Source organism: Hetaerina americana, unplaced genomic scaffold, assembly GCF_022747635.1.
Source record: "Hetaerina americana unplaced genomic scaffold, ioHetAmer1.1.p SCAF_6, whole genome shotgun sequence".
Lineage (NCBI taxonomy): Eukaryota > Metazoa > Arthropoda > Insecta > Odonata > Calopterygidae > Hetaerina > Hetaerina americana.
This window is the reverse complement of record NW_027287205.1, coordinates 13,384,026-13,401,903: the sequence shown is the minus strand read 5'-3', so window position 1 is coordinate 13,401,903 and position 17,878 is coordinate 13,384,026. Positions and strand designations below refer to the sequence as shown.

Here is a 17,878-nt window from a genome sequence, read left to right as displayed (position 1 = left end):
CATTCAAAATGAACTTCCCCTTGGATGATTTAAATAGCTACTTTCTCACGTCTGCTTTCAAGGATGTAAATTATATCGAGGATGGTAACCATTCTACTCAATCCCAAGATAATCTCACTTCATTAGATCATTCATTATTCTCCGACTTTGACGATGGAAGGCTTTATTTCCCCCACTATACACCCGAAATGCTGATGACACAAGTGAAAAGTTTAAAATCAAATTCAACAGGCGTCGATGGAATCAGTGCAAGAATGCTAAATGTTATTCTCCCAGTAGTAATGCCTATGATACTAGACATCTATAACTGTTCACTCAATTACTCTATATTTCCTACCTTGTGGAAATCTGCCCTAGTTCGACCGATAATGAAAATAACAACTCCGAAAGAAATGTCTGACTTCCGACCTATTGCACTTCTTTGTTCTATTTCCAAACCTCTCGAGCGAATCGTTCATACGGTTACAGTGGAGCATCTTACGCGGCACAATTTCTTCGATGAGTATCAGTCGGGCTTTCGTAAGCTCTATAGCCTTCAGTCGGCTTTGATAAAGGTAACTGATGATAAACGCAAATCCATAGACGCAAAAAAGGTAACAGTTTTAGTCCAATTCGATTTGAGCAAGGCTTTTGATTCAGTAGACCACGGCATACTACTGGAACGTATGAGCAAACTCAAGTTCTCTTACTCTGTCCTTCGCTGGTTTCGCTCCTATCTGTCTAATCGGCAGCAAGCTGTTAAAGATGAAGATGGGAATGTATCTGTTTTCCAACCTGTCCTATGTGGAGTTCCACAGGGGTCAATTCTCGGACCTTTATTATTTACTATTTTTATAAAAGAACTAGCTACCATAATAACTCATTGTAAACATCACTTTTATGCTGACGATCTTCAGATATATCTTGAGTCCTACCCCTCTAAATTTAACCATGCCATTGACTTGGTCAACAAGGATATCCAACTCATCTGTGAATGGCTGACTGAAAATCGGCTAAATCTGAATCCCAAAAAGACCAAGTCGATAATCTTTGGAAGCACCGCCAATGTACATATGCTGCTCGCAAGTGATCTCCCTAAAATAAGTGTTTTAAATATTCAAATTGACTACTCAAATTCAGTGAAAAGCCTAGGAGTTCATCTAAGCAGCACCTTAACCTGGCGCGAGCAAGTAAAAGCCATTTCTAATAAAGTTCACAAAACTCTTTACACAATGAAGCATTACAGACACCTAATCCCTATAAAATTACGCCAGAAGCTTGTTCAAACGTTAGTATTACCACATCTCGACTATTGCTCTGTTGTCTACGCTGATGTAAACAAGGAGCTAAGTACAAAATTACAAAGGCTCCAAAATTCTTGTCTACGATTCATCTTTAATATGCGTTTTAAGGAACGCGCAACTCCTTGCTATAAAATGTTGAATTGGCTAAAACTCGAACAGAGGAGAATGCTTCAAAAGACCTCACAATTATTTAAAGTTCTGACTTCTAAAACCCCTTCATATTTATATGAAAATTTTATATTCAATCCACTTACGACAAAGAGATCAACCCGCATTACAAAAACATTCCATCTTCCCAAATACCGCACGGCTATATATGAAAAGTCATTCAGTGTTTCATCCTGTAAACTATGGAACTGTTTGCCTAATAAAGTAAAATTATCCAGGAACACATCCCAATTCAACAGGAACATGTTTGAATATCTGTCTACCACACCACCAAAATGACCTTACTACTGTTCTATCAGGCTAAATATTTAACTATTGTTCTTTGTATTTGCATGTATGCATTGTACTATATGTTTCATTCAACTGATGTTAAATTATGCTTTGTGACTGGTTTCATTACCTTATTCTATGCATTATGTAAACCTGTTTCACTCCATAGGTTTCAAAACCTCATGTAACATGTATTCTGCTCCAAGGGACTTTGCTCCCAGTGCAATAAAAATTCTTTATTCTATTCTGTTGTGAGGATTTATCGTGATCATTATAATGCATTTCTTCTACAATCTAAAGACTAAAATTCTCGCAGAATTGACAAAACCTGTGTTCAATAGATCAATTCCTAGAGAAGAGAGATCGGATTTGCCCGATCCCGACGCCGTTTCAAACTCATCATATTTCATTTAATAGAAACGAAAGATCGTATGGTGTATAATAATTCAGGATTAATTTTGCCGTTTCTTCTTCGGAATTATAAAATTCTTCTGGCAGGGTGACCCAATCGCCAACTCCCACTCCACAAACAGCATTGCTGAAAACTTTGAACTCGACGATCGTTAATTTTTATTGGTACATTTTTTGCGAATGTCCAAATATTGCAAAACACGATATCTTGAGTGTTTTTTCAGAAAATTGAGATTTATTTTTCTGAATCCACGATAATTTTAATGAAGTGTGGCTCGATTGGTAAGAATAGATATCACCTACTTGTCCACACCTTATTCAAAGATAAACAGATTTCAGTCAATTGTAAATTTAAAGCATATACATATAGTATATGGTAATAGATACGTGAACAGTTCGCTCTTACAGGAGTCGTAAGAGCGAATCATGTGCACTCGTTCTCTTGTAGATTGTTGCGACATACTGCATGGTAAAACCGTCTTCATTTGATTCTAGTTCACCTTGCACCTCTCTCGACACGGCCCGGGAAATTTGTTTATTGTAACAGAGCACTAATAAGGGAATTAAATCCTTTCTCTGCGTCTTTAACGGTGCCAAAAGGAATCTGGTACACAGGAGAATATTGCAAAGCTTTGATGAAAATGAATGAGACATTGGCTAGCACGTTTATTGATGAAAAACCGATAGTTTTTGGAGGACGGTACCTTCTTCCAGAGAATTAGACATTAAAGCTGTCTTCCCAACACCACATATTGGATTTCGGATTATTTCATTAATAAACGTAAATTGAATGAACGTTAGCGGGGATCGGGATGGTGCGGTGGCTAATGTACTGGCTTCCCACCCAGAGGGCCCAGGTTCGAATTCCAGCGGCGATGTTTATTTGTCAGTGGTGGATCCCTACTTGAGGTGCTTTTTGGAGGGCACTTTGAGCAAGTACGCCGTCTGTCGGACGGGACGTTGAGCTGCGGACCCCTTGGCGCCTTTCGTTAGGAGTAGGCTATTTTCGACGCCGGGTTTCTCTCTACCCTTAATCCTTTCTAATCCATCCCCTATGGCGCAAATGACCTCAGCTATTGGTCACCTCCCCTAAAAACTACTACTTGAATGTAGCTGGTAATGGCGTCATAGGATCTACCGAATTTAAACTCGGGACAGTTCGGTCGAAAACCGAAAACTTCACCCATTGAGCCACCCAGCCGTAAATGATAGGAAAGCCGTTTTCGATTCTTTGAATATTATTTGGAACAGCCAATTTTGGTTTAGTACTAGATAAAGACCCTTGGAAGGCTTAGAGGTCCATTTTTCGACTCACATGTACAAGAACACTACTTTGCTTAACTTTGCTTGACTTTATTACTTTGCAAGAACATTTAGGCTGGGATTCCCTTACACAGCGGCGTTTACAACGTAGATTTAACTTATTAAAAACATTTAAAGATGGGTCCTTTTCCGATGACATCAAGAACATAATACGAACCCCAACGTATTACTGGTGGAGGGATCACGGATATAAGATTAGAGAGACAGACTGCAAGACTGACAGGTTTAAAACGTAATTTTTTCCAAGAACGATAAGAGACCGGAATGCTTGTAATCGAAATCCCCCAGGAGTCAGTTCAACATAACCTACAAGGTAGGGACTGCGCATGGGTATACGAGTATATATATATATATATATATATATATATATATATATATATATATATATATATATATATATATATATATATATATATATATATATATATATATATATATGCAGGTTCCCCCCACCTTTCCCCATCCATTTGAAAAACCATAACCCCCTCATCCCTTACCCTTTCCTCCTAGCTTTGCACCCCCTGACGCACACCTTTTTGGTGGTTCGCAGGGTATTGATGTAGATGTAGAACAAAGAAAGATGCATGGTGAAGTCGTAGCTCCTGGAAGTCAAAAGGGACTACTCCCTCTGTTTAACCCCCAATGTCACAGCCAATGATTTTGGTGGTTTGATGAAATGCATCACCATCTCCATCCAAATTGTTTTGTCTGCCAAGACAGGCTTTAGAAGGCCAATGTTCGCAGCTCAAAGAAGTTCCCGAATAACTCGAGCGGCTTCTCACGGTCCCTCCCTCTTCAGCTTCGGCGATCTGATTCGACTCGCTCTTCCATTCAAACCGTCCTGAACGGCCGTGCCCTCCCTCACCCGACGTTTCCCCTTCGACCACGTCCCTTTCGCCTCGATATCATCTCGATCCACTTCTTGTCTTCTTCCAACTTCTCTCCCTCGACAAGTTCCTTGCTTACGAAAATTAATTTCACACGGGTACCGTGATGTTACTGCAACCCAGACTGCGTATGGCTTTCACTTTGCGTGTGATTTGCCAATGTCAGTTATATCACGTACATGTGCCTGGAAAAAGCACAAACGCTGAGACACAATGAACTCATATAGCAAAAGCCTGTGCGTGATATTATCAATGATACCGACGACGCAATGGCATTACCTTAAATTTTACATTAAACCTCTTGCGTAAATTGGAAGGATGTCTCTTTAGCGAAGATGTTGAAAATGTATTATTAGCCCAATTATAATCGGTAGGAAAGATCATACAAATAAAATTAAATAGGATAAGTACAGAACAAACAGGTCTAAGATGTCCTGAAAACGGGATAGCCAAGACTGTAAACCTGATTGGCAAGGTTGAAAAGGAGGTGGGTGAACAAACAAAGTTACAAGTAAAGGGAAAGATAGGGCGACTACTAGATCTACTAGACCACACTAGATCACTCGGGTGTTTTTAAGAAACAGTGACCCGCGTATACCTGAATCACACACCAAAAAGTCAAAATAAATAATAAAAATTAAAACAAACTTACAGCCACTCGATCACTAGGGTGTGTTAAGGAATAACAGCACTGCCGTAAATCGTATTCACACACACACTCAGGGTTTACAAGGATCCTTCCTATGACAGTGGCCCGCCAATCACACATATGAATGCCAAGTAACAATACAGATGCAACAAAACAGGACGGACTTACGTAAACAAACAATCACTCCGGTGCGTTAGACTTTTGTGAATCGCATTTACACACACACACTCAGGGTTTTTCCCACCAACGATAATGGATCAGAATAACGTCCGACCGCGCCGAGGGAGACAAGTATTTTGTGTCAAAAGTAGTCTGGTATGTATTCACCCCTGCCACACACCCTAGCGGTAGCTTTCAGGCCGCCATGTATTGTAAAGTATCTGAAAGAGATTAGGGACTTCAATGCGATAACTTTCACGTGAGTGAATTATAACAATCTAAAATTGAAGGATATTAATGGTAATAGTGATCGTTGGTAAAGTCCGTGGACTATCGGAATCAAATCCTAGGTGAGTAAAATATTTCCGTTTTCCTTTACTTGTCTCTCGGACAGTCCTGTATTCATATCCCACATCGGAGTCCTGCAAATAGTTCTCAAGGAAAAGGAAAGTCTATTATCACTTATTATTTCGGTAAAGAAACAAAACAAATGGTTCACCTTAAATTTTCAATTATGCTCATTCTCTGGCATAACAATAAGTTCATGATGAATTCTTCTAGATATCACGTATGAATTGATATTTAAACAATTCAATTCATATCCATGACCAAAATTACGATTGGATTTATCAACAAAATGATGTCAGGAGGAGCAATGTAAATGTCAGGAGGTTTCTTTCAAGCAATCAAGGATAAAAGTGCCTGGCGTTTTTTTATACACTTGAGCATTATTTCAGGAAACATACATAGATACCCCCTTTTTTTTGGTGTTTTTCCGTCTCTCTGTCTACCCATTTTATCCCGTTTGCCTCCGTTAAATTCGCGCAATGTTTAATACTCGCTCTTCTGTTCCTGAGACGTCATAAGACATGTATTTCTTCCCTTGAAGGCCTCTCAGATCGCATTTGCCCACGCCTTTTTTTCTCTTCCTCTTTCCGTCCAACTCTCTCAAACCATTTCCTCTTTTCTCGTATATCTTGCACGGTGAATTGACGCTCTGATGTTGATATTCTCTTTCCCTGGTTTAAATAGCTTAGCACACTCCTTTCACAATCAAAAAATCCACTCATTCCTCGACTTCACTTTTCTCTATATACGAGGGTCATCCGGAAAGTAGTACCCGTTCGTGAAATAAAGACACAAAAGTAAATATTAACAAACATAAAAAATTTTATTTGAAAGAGGATACTTTAAACTACTTCTCAACATAATCTCCAAGCAAATTAAGGCATTTGTCATAACGTGTGACAAGTTTCTGTATTCCTGCTGCATAGTCCTTCGCCGCCAGCTCATTGAGATACGCGAGGGACCCATCTTGCACAAATTTTTGCATAATGCAGATGGTGTTTAACTATTTCATGAACAATTGTTCGAGAAACATTGGGAAAATGCTCACAGATGTCATCAATTGTGACGCGCCGATCGTTCCTCACGAATTCGTCAACTGAGCTCACCAGTTGGTCTGTAATGACAGACGGTCTCTCCGAACGCTCATCGTCGTGTGTGTTCCCCCTCCCCATGTTGAAGTTGCGACACCACCGCCGAACAGACGACTCGTCCATTACATTGTCTCCATACACCTCCTTTAATTGGCGATGAATATCACATGGGCGAACGTTTCTTGCATTGAGGAATTTAATCACTGCCCTCACTTCACAACTGGCGGCGTTCTCAATTTTTTTAAACATTGTAAACAATCACAGAAACAACACAGGCAATGCTAGCGTCACGCAACTTGGCTCAGAGAAGGCAGACAAGCCACTGAAGCTATCTGACCTCGTCCAGCGGCTACTCGCGTCGTCAGCACTTCATGCGGCACGAACGGGTACTACTTTCCGGATGACCCTCGTATTTACCGCATACACATCTCAAGTATCCCATATCCATCACATTTAGATGGCATTTATCCTGCCGTAACCGCCTTTCCAAGCAATGGAATAACACTTTATCAGTCAGGTCAGTCAAAACACCATCATCGATTTATAATGAATGACAATTTATTAAACATATAATAAAGGATGCTCCAAGTATTGTGATTCGCTGATGATTACATTAAAATTAATTCATTAGAAGAGCTAAGTTGGGAATCACTAACAGAGCGAAGGTTAAATTACAGATTACATCTCATTTATTAAATGGAACCAGGTCTTATTTTTGGGTTGGCGTTGGAAATGTATTATTAGCCCCATTGTACTATGGAAGTAGAGATCATGGAAATGAGATTAGAGAGATCAAGTTTACAACCGAGAGATCTCAGATGTCATTTTTCCCACAAGCGATCAAGGGATTAGGCAAAGGAGCTCCAGCAGTGGAGGAAACATTTTATTTTAAGTAAGAGCCTCGTAGCTTATAACGCTGTCGTTATTTTATCTAAACCTTATATTTTCTGTTCTTTTTATTACTAGTTGCTCATCTCGTATGCATTGATGGTATTTTGCACCTCAGATACTGTCGTTGATGGCAGGCCAAACCAAAGTAGACAATCTGGAGGTAGGTAGAGTTCACTCAAGCACTAAGACCTAAATAGTATTTGAAATTGGCACAATAACGGGTAAATAAATAATGGGTACCCGTCCCTTATTTCCTGTCCCGCTTCGGTTCTCCGGGAATATGTGGTACTTACGAAAAATTGCACAGCGCATGTGAGGCTGAGAGTGTAATCAGAGGTGTCACCAAGAGTCGAGCCCGGACTCTCCAGTCGGTGGCCCAGTGGACTACTTCGCAACATATTGATACCATCAGGATAAGAATTTCCAAGACAGTGGAATTATTTTCAAGAAGAAGCCAAATGAACAGATCTGATATTCGGGCACGCATGACTGGTGCCCTCGTTCCACGCCCTTCCGAGGACGTCGATTTTGTGGGCGCAGATGAAGAGATGAGATCTTTGAGGAGAGACGCAGAAATCAAGTTGAGACTTATGGAGTGAATACAACGTCGGGTTTGACATGGGAGAGAATCGTTTCATCGTTCTCAGTGATGAGAGCTTGAGGGACGGGATGAACGCGCAACCGAAGGCTTTTGAGACCCGTGGGAGAGGAGAGGGATGCAGAAAATAAGAGTCGTGGTGAGAGGGAACGGGAGACGGAAGAAGAGAGATTGCCGCGGAGAAACGGGAAGATCGGGAATGGAAAAGGGGTTGCTGTGTGGCTGAGGGGTGCGGGGGAAGAGTGTCTGCGACGCGGGAGGGAGGGGAAAAGGGGGTTAGAGGCACGGCTATGGAATGAGAAAAATTACCTCTCTAATTTTACTGCATTGAATATCATTCAATAAGTCTGTTTTAATTATTATCTACTATTTCAATGATTTGAAAGTGTTAACACATGCTAACTACTAGGTTTGTATAAAAATAATCGGGAACATGTTTTTGTTAATGTTCCTCTACCCTTTCTTCCCCCTCCCCTCCAGTGATCTTTTCAGTGGCCATTCCCATTATCCTCATCCACCCACTCTAACTCAGCCCCATCCATAACAATAGGTAAAAGAGCCCTCTTGAGAGTTCACCTCTCACCTGATGTGATGTATCCACCCCGAAACCTAGGTCATATCAATACAAGGTATGTATAAAAGTATCAGTACAATTTTTTTCCTGGTGTGACTGGATGTCGCAGAGCGCTCGCAATGTGCAGGCTCGTTGGTAGAGAATCTGCTATTCAGGAGGCTTAAAGCACCAATCGCCTGAGAGCTTTAGTTCAGCCTAGATCGCGTTTTTAGTGGACCCCTGCCGAATGATTTGATGCAAGCGCAAAATGAAGCGGACGATTGAACAGCGATACGCCATCAAATTTTGGGTTGGACTGGTAAAATTGGGTACGAAGACGTTGGGAATGGTTTGCCAAGTGTTTAGCGATGAAAGCATGTCACAAACTGCAGTTTTTAAATATCAAAAGCTCATCAAAGATAGCCGAGAGAGTGAGGAGGACAAGTCCCATGCTGGACGGCCGTCGACGTCAAGGACCGACGACAACGTGCAACAGGTACATGAAGTTTTGAATTCAGGACATCGGTTTAGTGTGCGCATGATCGCAGATTGTATTAGCATTGATAAGATGACAGTAAACACCATTATCACAGAAAATTTGGCGATGCGAAAGATATGCGCTAAACTCGTCCCGAAGACACCAAGGTACACCCGCCCCAAAGTAACCGACAACCTGACGAAAAACGGGATCGCGACGATTCCCCAACCCCTTTACAGTCCCAACTTGGCACCAGCAGACTATTTCCTATTTACAAAAGTGAAATCCTCCTTCAAGGGACACCCCAACAGGACCCTAAGTTCCATCATAGAAGCCTGCAAGCGCATCCTCAAGGACCTTCCGGAATCCGCCTACCAGGGAGCCTTCGAGTCGTGGAAAAAGCGCTGGCAAAATTGTGTCGACGCTCTAAAGATGTACTACTTTGACGAATTTTGAGGTATTGTAGCAATATTGAAATAAATATATTTCCCGACAATTTTTTCCGATACTTTTTATACAAACCTTGTAACCTAACATAACGTATGGTAAGTTAGACTAACGGCAAAAATGTACCCTCCTAGGGAGATTTATTTTCATTCATAAAATATATCTCGCTTTGGAGGATAAAATAATGAAGAAAAATTACATATATTGAATTGCTTCTTAAGTTTTAACATAAAAATTTCAAACTTTTAACTGGTTTTCCACACATCATTCTGACTTTTAAAACGGCTGAGGACTGATTCAGACCACGTTTGAGTTAATTGTTTTCGTAGAGAAGAGATGCAATGTGACTTTTTAGGAGAAAAAATTCAGTAAATTAAAAGTGTTACCATGAATTAGTATAATATGAAGAAAATTCATTATTGAAAAGATGCATTTGTAAAACGCAATTTGATTTGTTGAGTTATCAAGACAAAATTTATAACTGTTATCGAAAAGTATTAGCCGCTTCAATTATAGAAGCTGTACTTTCACAGCTTTTAAAGAGATCACCATTGATCGCATTATTAGGCCTATTGAAACTTATGCTTTTGCTTATTTTGTGGGCCATGGAAGGCAGGTAAGTGACTGTCAAAATTGCCTCTTCAAAAGTTCCGAACGGAAGAAATAACTTAAAATATTCATTTGACATACTCGAATATGTTCTAGCACAAATAAGCTAACTCCCAGGAAAATTAAAAAAAGTGCAAATAAAATAAAATTTACAAAAAAAAGGTGCAAATAAATTATCTATAGAAATTAATGGTACCACGGGAAATTGCCCAATTAGCATACTGGGTCAACTGGAAAGGGATGTCGGACCTTCCATGAGCATCGGGCAGCATCGGAGAAGCGTGAAAGCTGTTTGCATTGTAACACTGGCATTATTGCTGATAGATTAGTTACCAGGGACTGCAAATTCTCTCTGCATGATAGTCCAATAGAGGTAGGCTTTAGAGTGATACCTAATATAATTCAATCTTTGGCAAAAGAAAACTCTCATTAATTAATAATGGCATAATCCGAATTCAGCATCCAATGCGAAATTTTTGTTTCTCTTCAATAAAACTTTTCATGAGCCAATTTATGTGAATTATGCATTTCATACCCTTCTCGGCCGTGACTGAGCGGGAAAATGCGGTTGATGCACTGCATTCCCTGCTGTTAAAGATTCTTCGACGCTCCAAATAGTGCCCTAAATGCTTCTTTGGGTTTACTCCGCACATAGAACTTCTATTAATATTTCTTCTTTCAACCTTAAACGCTTTTTCTTCGTCTTGCATTTTCAATCCTAGAATTGGCTGCCCTTAGTCTTCGTTCTCCAAAGTTCCGGTCTTCAGTTAGCCTATTGAGTCCTGTGCAAGTGGGTCTGCCTGCATCTTTCATGATCTGATCGATATAATTCACTCGAGGTATGCCCCAGCTCTTATTGCCTCCAACGGCTACTTCCAACATTGTCTTACTCAGGACTTCGCGCCCGACCCACCCATATGATGCTCCATCCGCGCGTTTTCTCTTTAATTCTCTCCAAGAAAGACTTCCTAATTGGTCACTCTTTACACCCATGAGGTCTTCAACATTTATCGGTACCGCCACACCTCGAAAGGCTTAACCTGTTTTGACTCCATCACCCCGAGGTCCATTTCTAACTTCCATACTCGAACGACCGTTTCGATTCGGCCCGCCATCCGATTTCATTCTGCCACCAAAGTAGGCGGTAGTCGCTCATCTCCAACGTGCAAACACGCCAACTCACCCAAATCACATTTTTATATGCCCCTGGAATGAATGGAAGCCAGAGTAATGCCGAGAGAGCAAACAAAAGCAAGCGCTTTTCCGTACGACCAGATGTTAGTAGTCTGGGATGGAGCGAGCTGACCTTTTTTTCCCCGAGTAATAATTTTCACCTCTGTCCGTATCATCACTTATTTCTGGAGACTCCGGACGGTCCCTCCTAAACAATAGGGCTCCGTGGATCCTTTCGTAACCACGATTATCCCTTCGAAAAAGCACTTTCAACGCCTTTGTTCCCTCATCCGGTTTCTATGGTGTGCGTTACTCAATTTCCCCGTACCCTTGGCCTTTCTGCGGCTAAACGTGGAGAACCCCGTGATAACCGCTGTTCCCTCGTTCAAATGCCACTGACATTTCACTGATTCTTGATCGCACGCTTCGTAAATATCTTCAAACTGAGTAAAGGCTAATTCCTCGATTATAATGAAATATATGCATCCAAATGCCAACGAAATGGTTTTCGACGATGGTTTGAGTTCACATGTCAGGCCATATTTGGTCTCAAGAATGAAGTTTTCGGGGCATTATTGACCTCCTTCACCGACCAAGGGCTAACGTCCATTAATATCGTTCCAAAAATCATTCGTTTGAAATATTTGGAGATAAGGAAATTAAAGTGCTGCAGCGGCGCGCGTGGGTTCGTTCTTGTTCAACGGTTTCTGGCTCAACATTGTGAAATCGCATCTTGAGAATTGAGATAAGATCTTTGTGAACTCCAAGAAAACTGGAATGAGTAGCGTATAGCTCCCTTTCAAATATACAATTTTTCCAATATTCATTAGATTTGAAGGACAAAATACATAAATACGCGATATTTTTATGAAAAAATCGCATTTTAGTTGTAGAGTAGTTTTCAAGTTTGAAGTAATTTTGTGTAGTCTGTAGCGGAATTAAAACTCCTCGGCAATACATGCTAATAACCATACTTCGGCGCAGAAGCATGGTCATTGAACAAAAATGAAAGGCTTAGATTGAAGGCTTCTGAAATGTGGCTAAGGATGGAAGTGGTGAAATGAAGAGAAAGAAAAACAAACGAGGAAGTGCTAGGTATGGAGGGGCAGGAGAGGGAAGTGTTTGGATAACTTCAAAGGAGGCAGGAAAGGTGGATTCAGTGCGTTTTGATTGCCAATGGGATGTGAAGACTGTATTAGAGGAGAGAATTCTAGGCAAACGAAGAAGAGGTAGGAATGGGACAGGAATGTGGGACGGGATGAAGGGAAGAAGGAAGTATACGGAATTGAACAGGTATTTACTGTAGTGTCCGATGCCAGGTCGTGTTTTCTGTTAGAACAGGTAAATACAACAGGTGTTGTACACTGCAAAGGCTGTGTCTGTCCAGAACCTACATTAACCGGGAGAATACCAATAATAATAATATATTAATTTACATAAAAATGTAATACTAAGCTGAAAAATAACTACGCAGACTAGGCACCCTATATGCGTTTCTGCAAGACTACAGCAACGGTTTTGGCAAAAAGCACATAAATATTGTTAAAAAATATTCCAATTTCATTTTGATTAGGCGAAGGGCGGATTCATTCAGTATTTTAAATTGTTTGCGGAAGATGTTTCTTACTCCGGAAGAGACGGCATACTCGCAAAAATAGGGAAGTATGGCAACCCTTCTTTAAATAATAAGTGCCTTTTACGCCCTAATATTTCAAAAAGCAATTCCTATCACATATGAATGGGTGGAGACGAGGAATAATAGATTCCACCTTTCCGGGGGTACCGAGCCAGCGAAAAGGCAAAATAGTTGACAAGCATTTCATATACACAAGAGTTTAAAGTAATTTATAATTAACGGTAAAGCATAATTACGCTAGTAGATCGTCTTTTGAAATTTTTCCTCTCAGAAAACAAAAACACAACATTATTATTTCCTAGAGATCCAATCAAATTTTTACGGAAGCTCCAAATATTGTTTAACTCCGGGATGGGGGTGAGAATTAATTTTTCGGGGATCTCGTGCGACCCCGCAGTCGATTCTTTCGACTGCACCGGCACCTGCAACCCTCTCCTCCAACCCCACCCCACAAAAATAGCGACGGAAGACGACGGGGGGAGGGGGAAAGGGGGGATGGTGGAAGCTGAGGTACGGTCGACGTACGACGAAGGGAGCGGGAGAGAGGGTCACTTTTAAGTCGGGGGGGGGGGGCACCGTATTCGCAACTCACGCAGTTCAGCAAGAGCGGTGTGCGTGGCGTCCATTTCCTCCGAAGGGCGAAAAAACACTAAGGGGAGAAAGAATCGCATTAGGAGCCAGTCGCGTAATCCCACGGAAACCTCGAGCCGCCCCCCTTCGGAGAGCGTGGGAATCTCCGGATGGAGGAGAGGTTACAAAAGGGCCCTCGCTTCCCGAGGCCCCCGCAGTACCCCCAACGGCTCCGCGAGCGCCAGGCTCTCTCCCGCTGCTTCCTCCTCCGCTAGACCGCGCCATCTCCTCTCCAGGAAGAAAGTGTAGCCTCCCACTGGAAGTGCAACGAAAGGGTCGACGCAAGCCGCTCCCAACCCCTTCGGCGAGTGAGTGAACGCTTGAGTGTCCGGCACGCCCCCGCCAATCGATCGATTGATCACGCGTTGTGGGCGCGGAACCCACTATCAGCTGTCCCGGCCACACGATGGCCGCCGGAGGAGCACTCCAGGTAAGGACCCCCCGAAAGCCCCCGCTACTGCTACACAGGAACACCCACACACGCACAACACCGGCAAAGACATCGACAGGCTTGGGTTCCCTCAGCGGGAATAGCGGATATTTTCTGAAGTTAACTTTGTATCCGTTTCCACAGAAAAGTTTTTATTTCACAGCCTGGAATCAACATAATTGTGTCGCATTCAGGGGCACATCCCTTAAGACATTTTAAATGGATTCGAAGTAAATTCTTCCCGAGGCACTAATGGGGTGTGTGGCGGTGGGGGGGGGGGGAATCCACACAAGGCATGCAGCAACATCCTCAAGTGTGGCGTGCTGAAATGTAGGTCAGAGGATGGCCCAAGCTTTTTAAAATGCAATGACATTATTATTGTAGTATTTACAAAATAATGAATACTTTTAATATGCATTAATGTAAATAACAATTTTAAAAAACCTTATTTTTAATGTTGCATTCCTGGCATGTAAACATCCCCTGCCACACCCCTAGGAGTGACTCTCAGGGCACCATGAAAAAAGATGGAAAAAATTTGGACTGGCTGCCGAATTATATCAAATATATAGGCTGGGAACCACTAATGGTGCGAAAGTTAAATTACAGTTCAAATATCTTGCAAATATTGGAAGGTTTCTTTAGCGATTGTGCTGAAAATTAACCATCAGTACCAAATGTACTACGGTGAGAGAGATCATGTAAATAAAAGTTGAAATTAAGGGTAGAACAGATAGATTTAAGATGTCATTTTTCCCACAAAAGATATGGGATCAGAATAACTCTATCCAACCGCGCTAGAAGGGAGAAATATTTTTTAATTCAAATCTACAGCACCTTTCTTATGCTCTGGGAAGTATAGCTCACTCATAAATCGTAGTGCATGTACCTATAGTAATTATGATCAACTTTACTAAAATAATATATATCCACACACACACCTTTATATATATATATATATATATATATATATATATATATATACATATATATACATATATATATATTTTTTTATATATATATATATATACATATATATATATATACATATATATATATATATATACATATATATATATATATATATATATATATACATATATATATACATACATATATATATTTATATATATATACATATATATATATATATATATATATATATATATATATATATATATATATATATATATATAGAGAGAGAGAGAGAGAGAGAGAGACAGACAGACAGACAGAGACCGAGAAAGAGAGATAGAGATAGAGAGAGTCAGAAGGCCTCGGAGACGCCGAAAGCTCAAAACAATCTACAATGTGATTGTCCTTTTACTGCACGTGACGTACAAATGTTATATTGCTCTTGTGAGTGCTTCAACATCATCGATATATATATATATACACACACACATACATACACACCACCCACACACCCTAGCGGTGGTTGGCAGGATACTATGTATACGTATAGTTTGATAGATAAATACTGAGCGTAGTTCTTTACGGACCCGAAACCTGGTGTTTGGATCCAGGCATCAGACGGGAGCAGGGGGAGACTAACGACGTGTGTACCGTAGCGGGGGAAGAGAGGACGTAACTAGCAGAAATCTGAAGAAGGTGGAATAAGTGTGTGGACGAGATGTTGAGAGTTTTTGTGGGAGGTTGACCATGCCATGACAGAAGTGAGAATGCTGTGTAGGCCCATGGAAGGTTTAAGAGTCATTTTGGAAGGAATGAGGGCTGGTCGGAAGTACGGGAAACTGACGATGGAAATCAACGCTGGTTCGCAGTGAGTGTAACTGCTTAACTTGGGAACCTAGAACCTGCCCCTTTATCCCTCCATTCGATTTCTCACGAAGTTCTTGTCACTAGGAATCCGCCAGTATTGGGTTCTTCGATGGGGCTGCCAAAGTATCACATCCAAGATTAAATAAAAGGCTCATAGACTTTAATCCGGGACTCTTCAGACAGGTAGCCGGGCGCTCTAACCACTAGGCTACCTTTCCGCCTCAAATATTATAATGTGCATGATAATAACAAACGCGTAATTTTTATGTATCGACTAAGTATATTGATTTGTACGATTATAATAATATTAAAATCAGAGTCAATGTAAGTTGCACCCCCCCCCCCTGATTCTCACTTTTGAACTGGTTTCTTTCTACTTCGGAGTTGCTGACTCTATAAACAATTAATTTCTTATGAGCAATCAATTCATGTGCTTATTCTTTAAACACGAAATTTATTATGCTGAAACAGATATCACGAAAGCCTGGAAATTATGTGATACCGGATGCACTAAAACAGCTAAATATGCGTTAAGCTGTCTGACAGCTGACACTTTACAACTGTCAGCAATACCTTTCGCACTAATACGAACTACTTGATCCATAATACGCGCTAGCAAGTCAAATCAGAATAACGTATAACTGGGATCATTCGTGTTTGAATCAACTTTGACATAAAGCAGTTGGGCAATGAAAGATACACCCAAAAGTCAAAATTTGTACTTTTCATTCAGTAGCCTAACTTATTTTACTGATCTCTGCTAATACTCTATAGCAGTGTAATAAATTTGAGTCGAATTTGGGTACAGATACTAAAATATAGCTCAAATAGCACGTGTAATGCCAAGCAATATTCTCGCTCAATTAGGCTATATTAATTTCAGTTTGCAAATTTTCTCGGCTACCAAATTGGCTTAAATTATTTTTACCTTAAATATGACCTAATTTTTTTGCATAAATGGTATCGGGAAAAGATTCGAAAGAAAAATAGATTTATTTCAAATATTGCTACAATGCCTCAAAATTCTTCCAAGTGCATCCCTTGAGCGTCGACTCACTTTTGCCAGAGTGACTTTTCCACGACTCGAAGTCTCCCTGGCAGACGGATTCTGGAAGGTCCTTCAGGGTACGCGTGCAAGCTTCTTTGACGGCACTTAGGGTCCCATAAAGGTATCCTTTGAGGGAGAATTTCACTTTTGGGAATAGGAAATAGTGTACTGGTGCCGTGATCCAAAGAGTAGTGGTCTTCTTCAAGGCATTGCGGAAGGTCTTATCGAAGCAGACACTCGACTCTGCTTTTGGTAATCCGTGAATGCCTTAGCGACGATTTAAGCTCAGACCTTTCACATCGCCAAATTTTTAGTGATAATGGTGCGCACTAAATATCTTATCAAATGCAATACGATCTGCGGTAATGCACACACTTAAACGACGATATGAATTCAGCACTTCGCGCCCACGTCAGGAAAAAATTGTTATCAATACTTTTTATACAAACCTTTTATATCATCTTAAAGCTCTTGTGCTTTAACTTATTAAATTGAATTTAATTTTTTTTATAATTTACATAATTTTGATGTGAAATTTTAAAATAAATTTCTCAAAATCATTTTAATTTGGGTTTGCTTCCACTAATATTCTGCACAGAAGTAGGGTAGGGTGTATGTGCATACCGTAACTTACACAACGATGATTGTCATTTCTTTTTTACGATCTCTATATGTCTTCATCAAGGGAAAATACAGCAAGAAAAATAAACTCAAACGTGAGCACATAGTTCCAATCCATTTTTCATGCATTTTATTGAAGCTATATTCTCATATTGGAGTTTACTTCTTTTTTGCTGTCTTGCCCTCTTGAGTGAAGACACGCAGAGGCCACCGCTTTGCCACTACAAAGAAATAATAAGGAAAAACCACCATTGCTTAAACGTTCTCAAGTTTTTTCCGATTCCATTAGCCATCTTTGAGTGTTTATACCGTTTTTCGGATAAAATTAAAAGCCCTGTGTGTCACCCTATTTTACGCGTAGCGTATTGTACATTATTAGTAAAATATTCTTGG

The 17,878-nt window shown here is 40.6% G+C and overlaps 2 protein-coding genes across 2 annotated transcripts in view; one reads left to right on the top strand and one right to left on the bottom strand.

Moving 5' to 3' along the window:
- Nucleotides 1-17,878, bottom strand: part of LOC139695037 (deubiquitinase DESI2) — a 182,751-nt gene that overhangs the window by 107,237 nt on the left and 57,636 nt on the right. The gene's annotated exons all lie outside the window — the stretch shown is intronic.
- The window catches only part of LOC139695036 (uncharacterized), a 30,037-nt gene continuing 25,846 nt past the window's right edge, over nt 13,688-17,878 (top strand). The window contains exon 1 of the mRNA XM_071593628.1: nt 13,688-14,034. Within this exon, the coding sequence (XP_071449729.1) occupies nt 14,011-14,034 (24 nt within the window). The 5' untranslated portion in view covers nt 13,688-14,010. The remainder of the gene's footprint in view (nt 14,035-17,878) is intronic.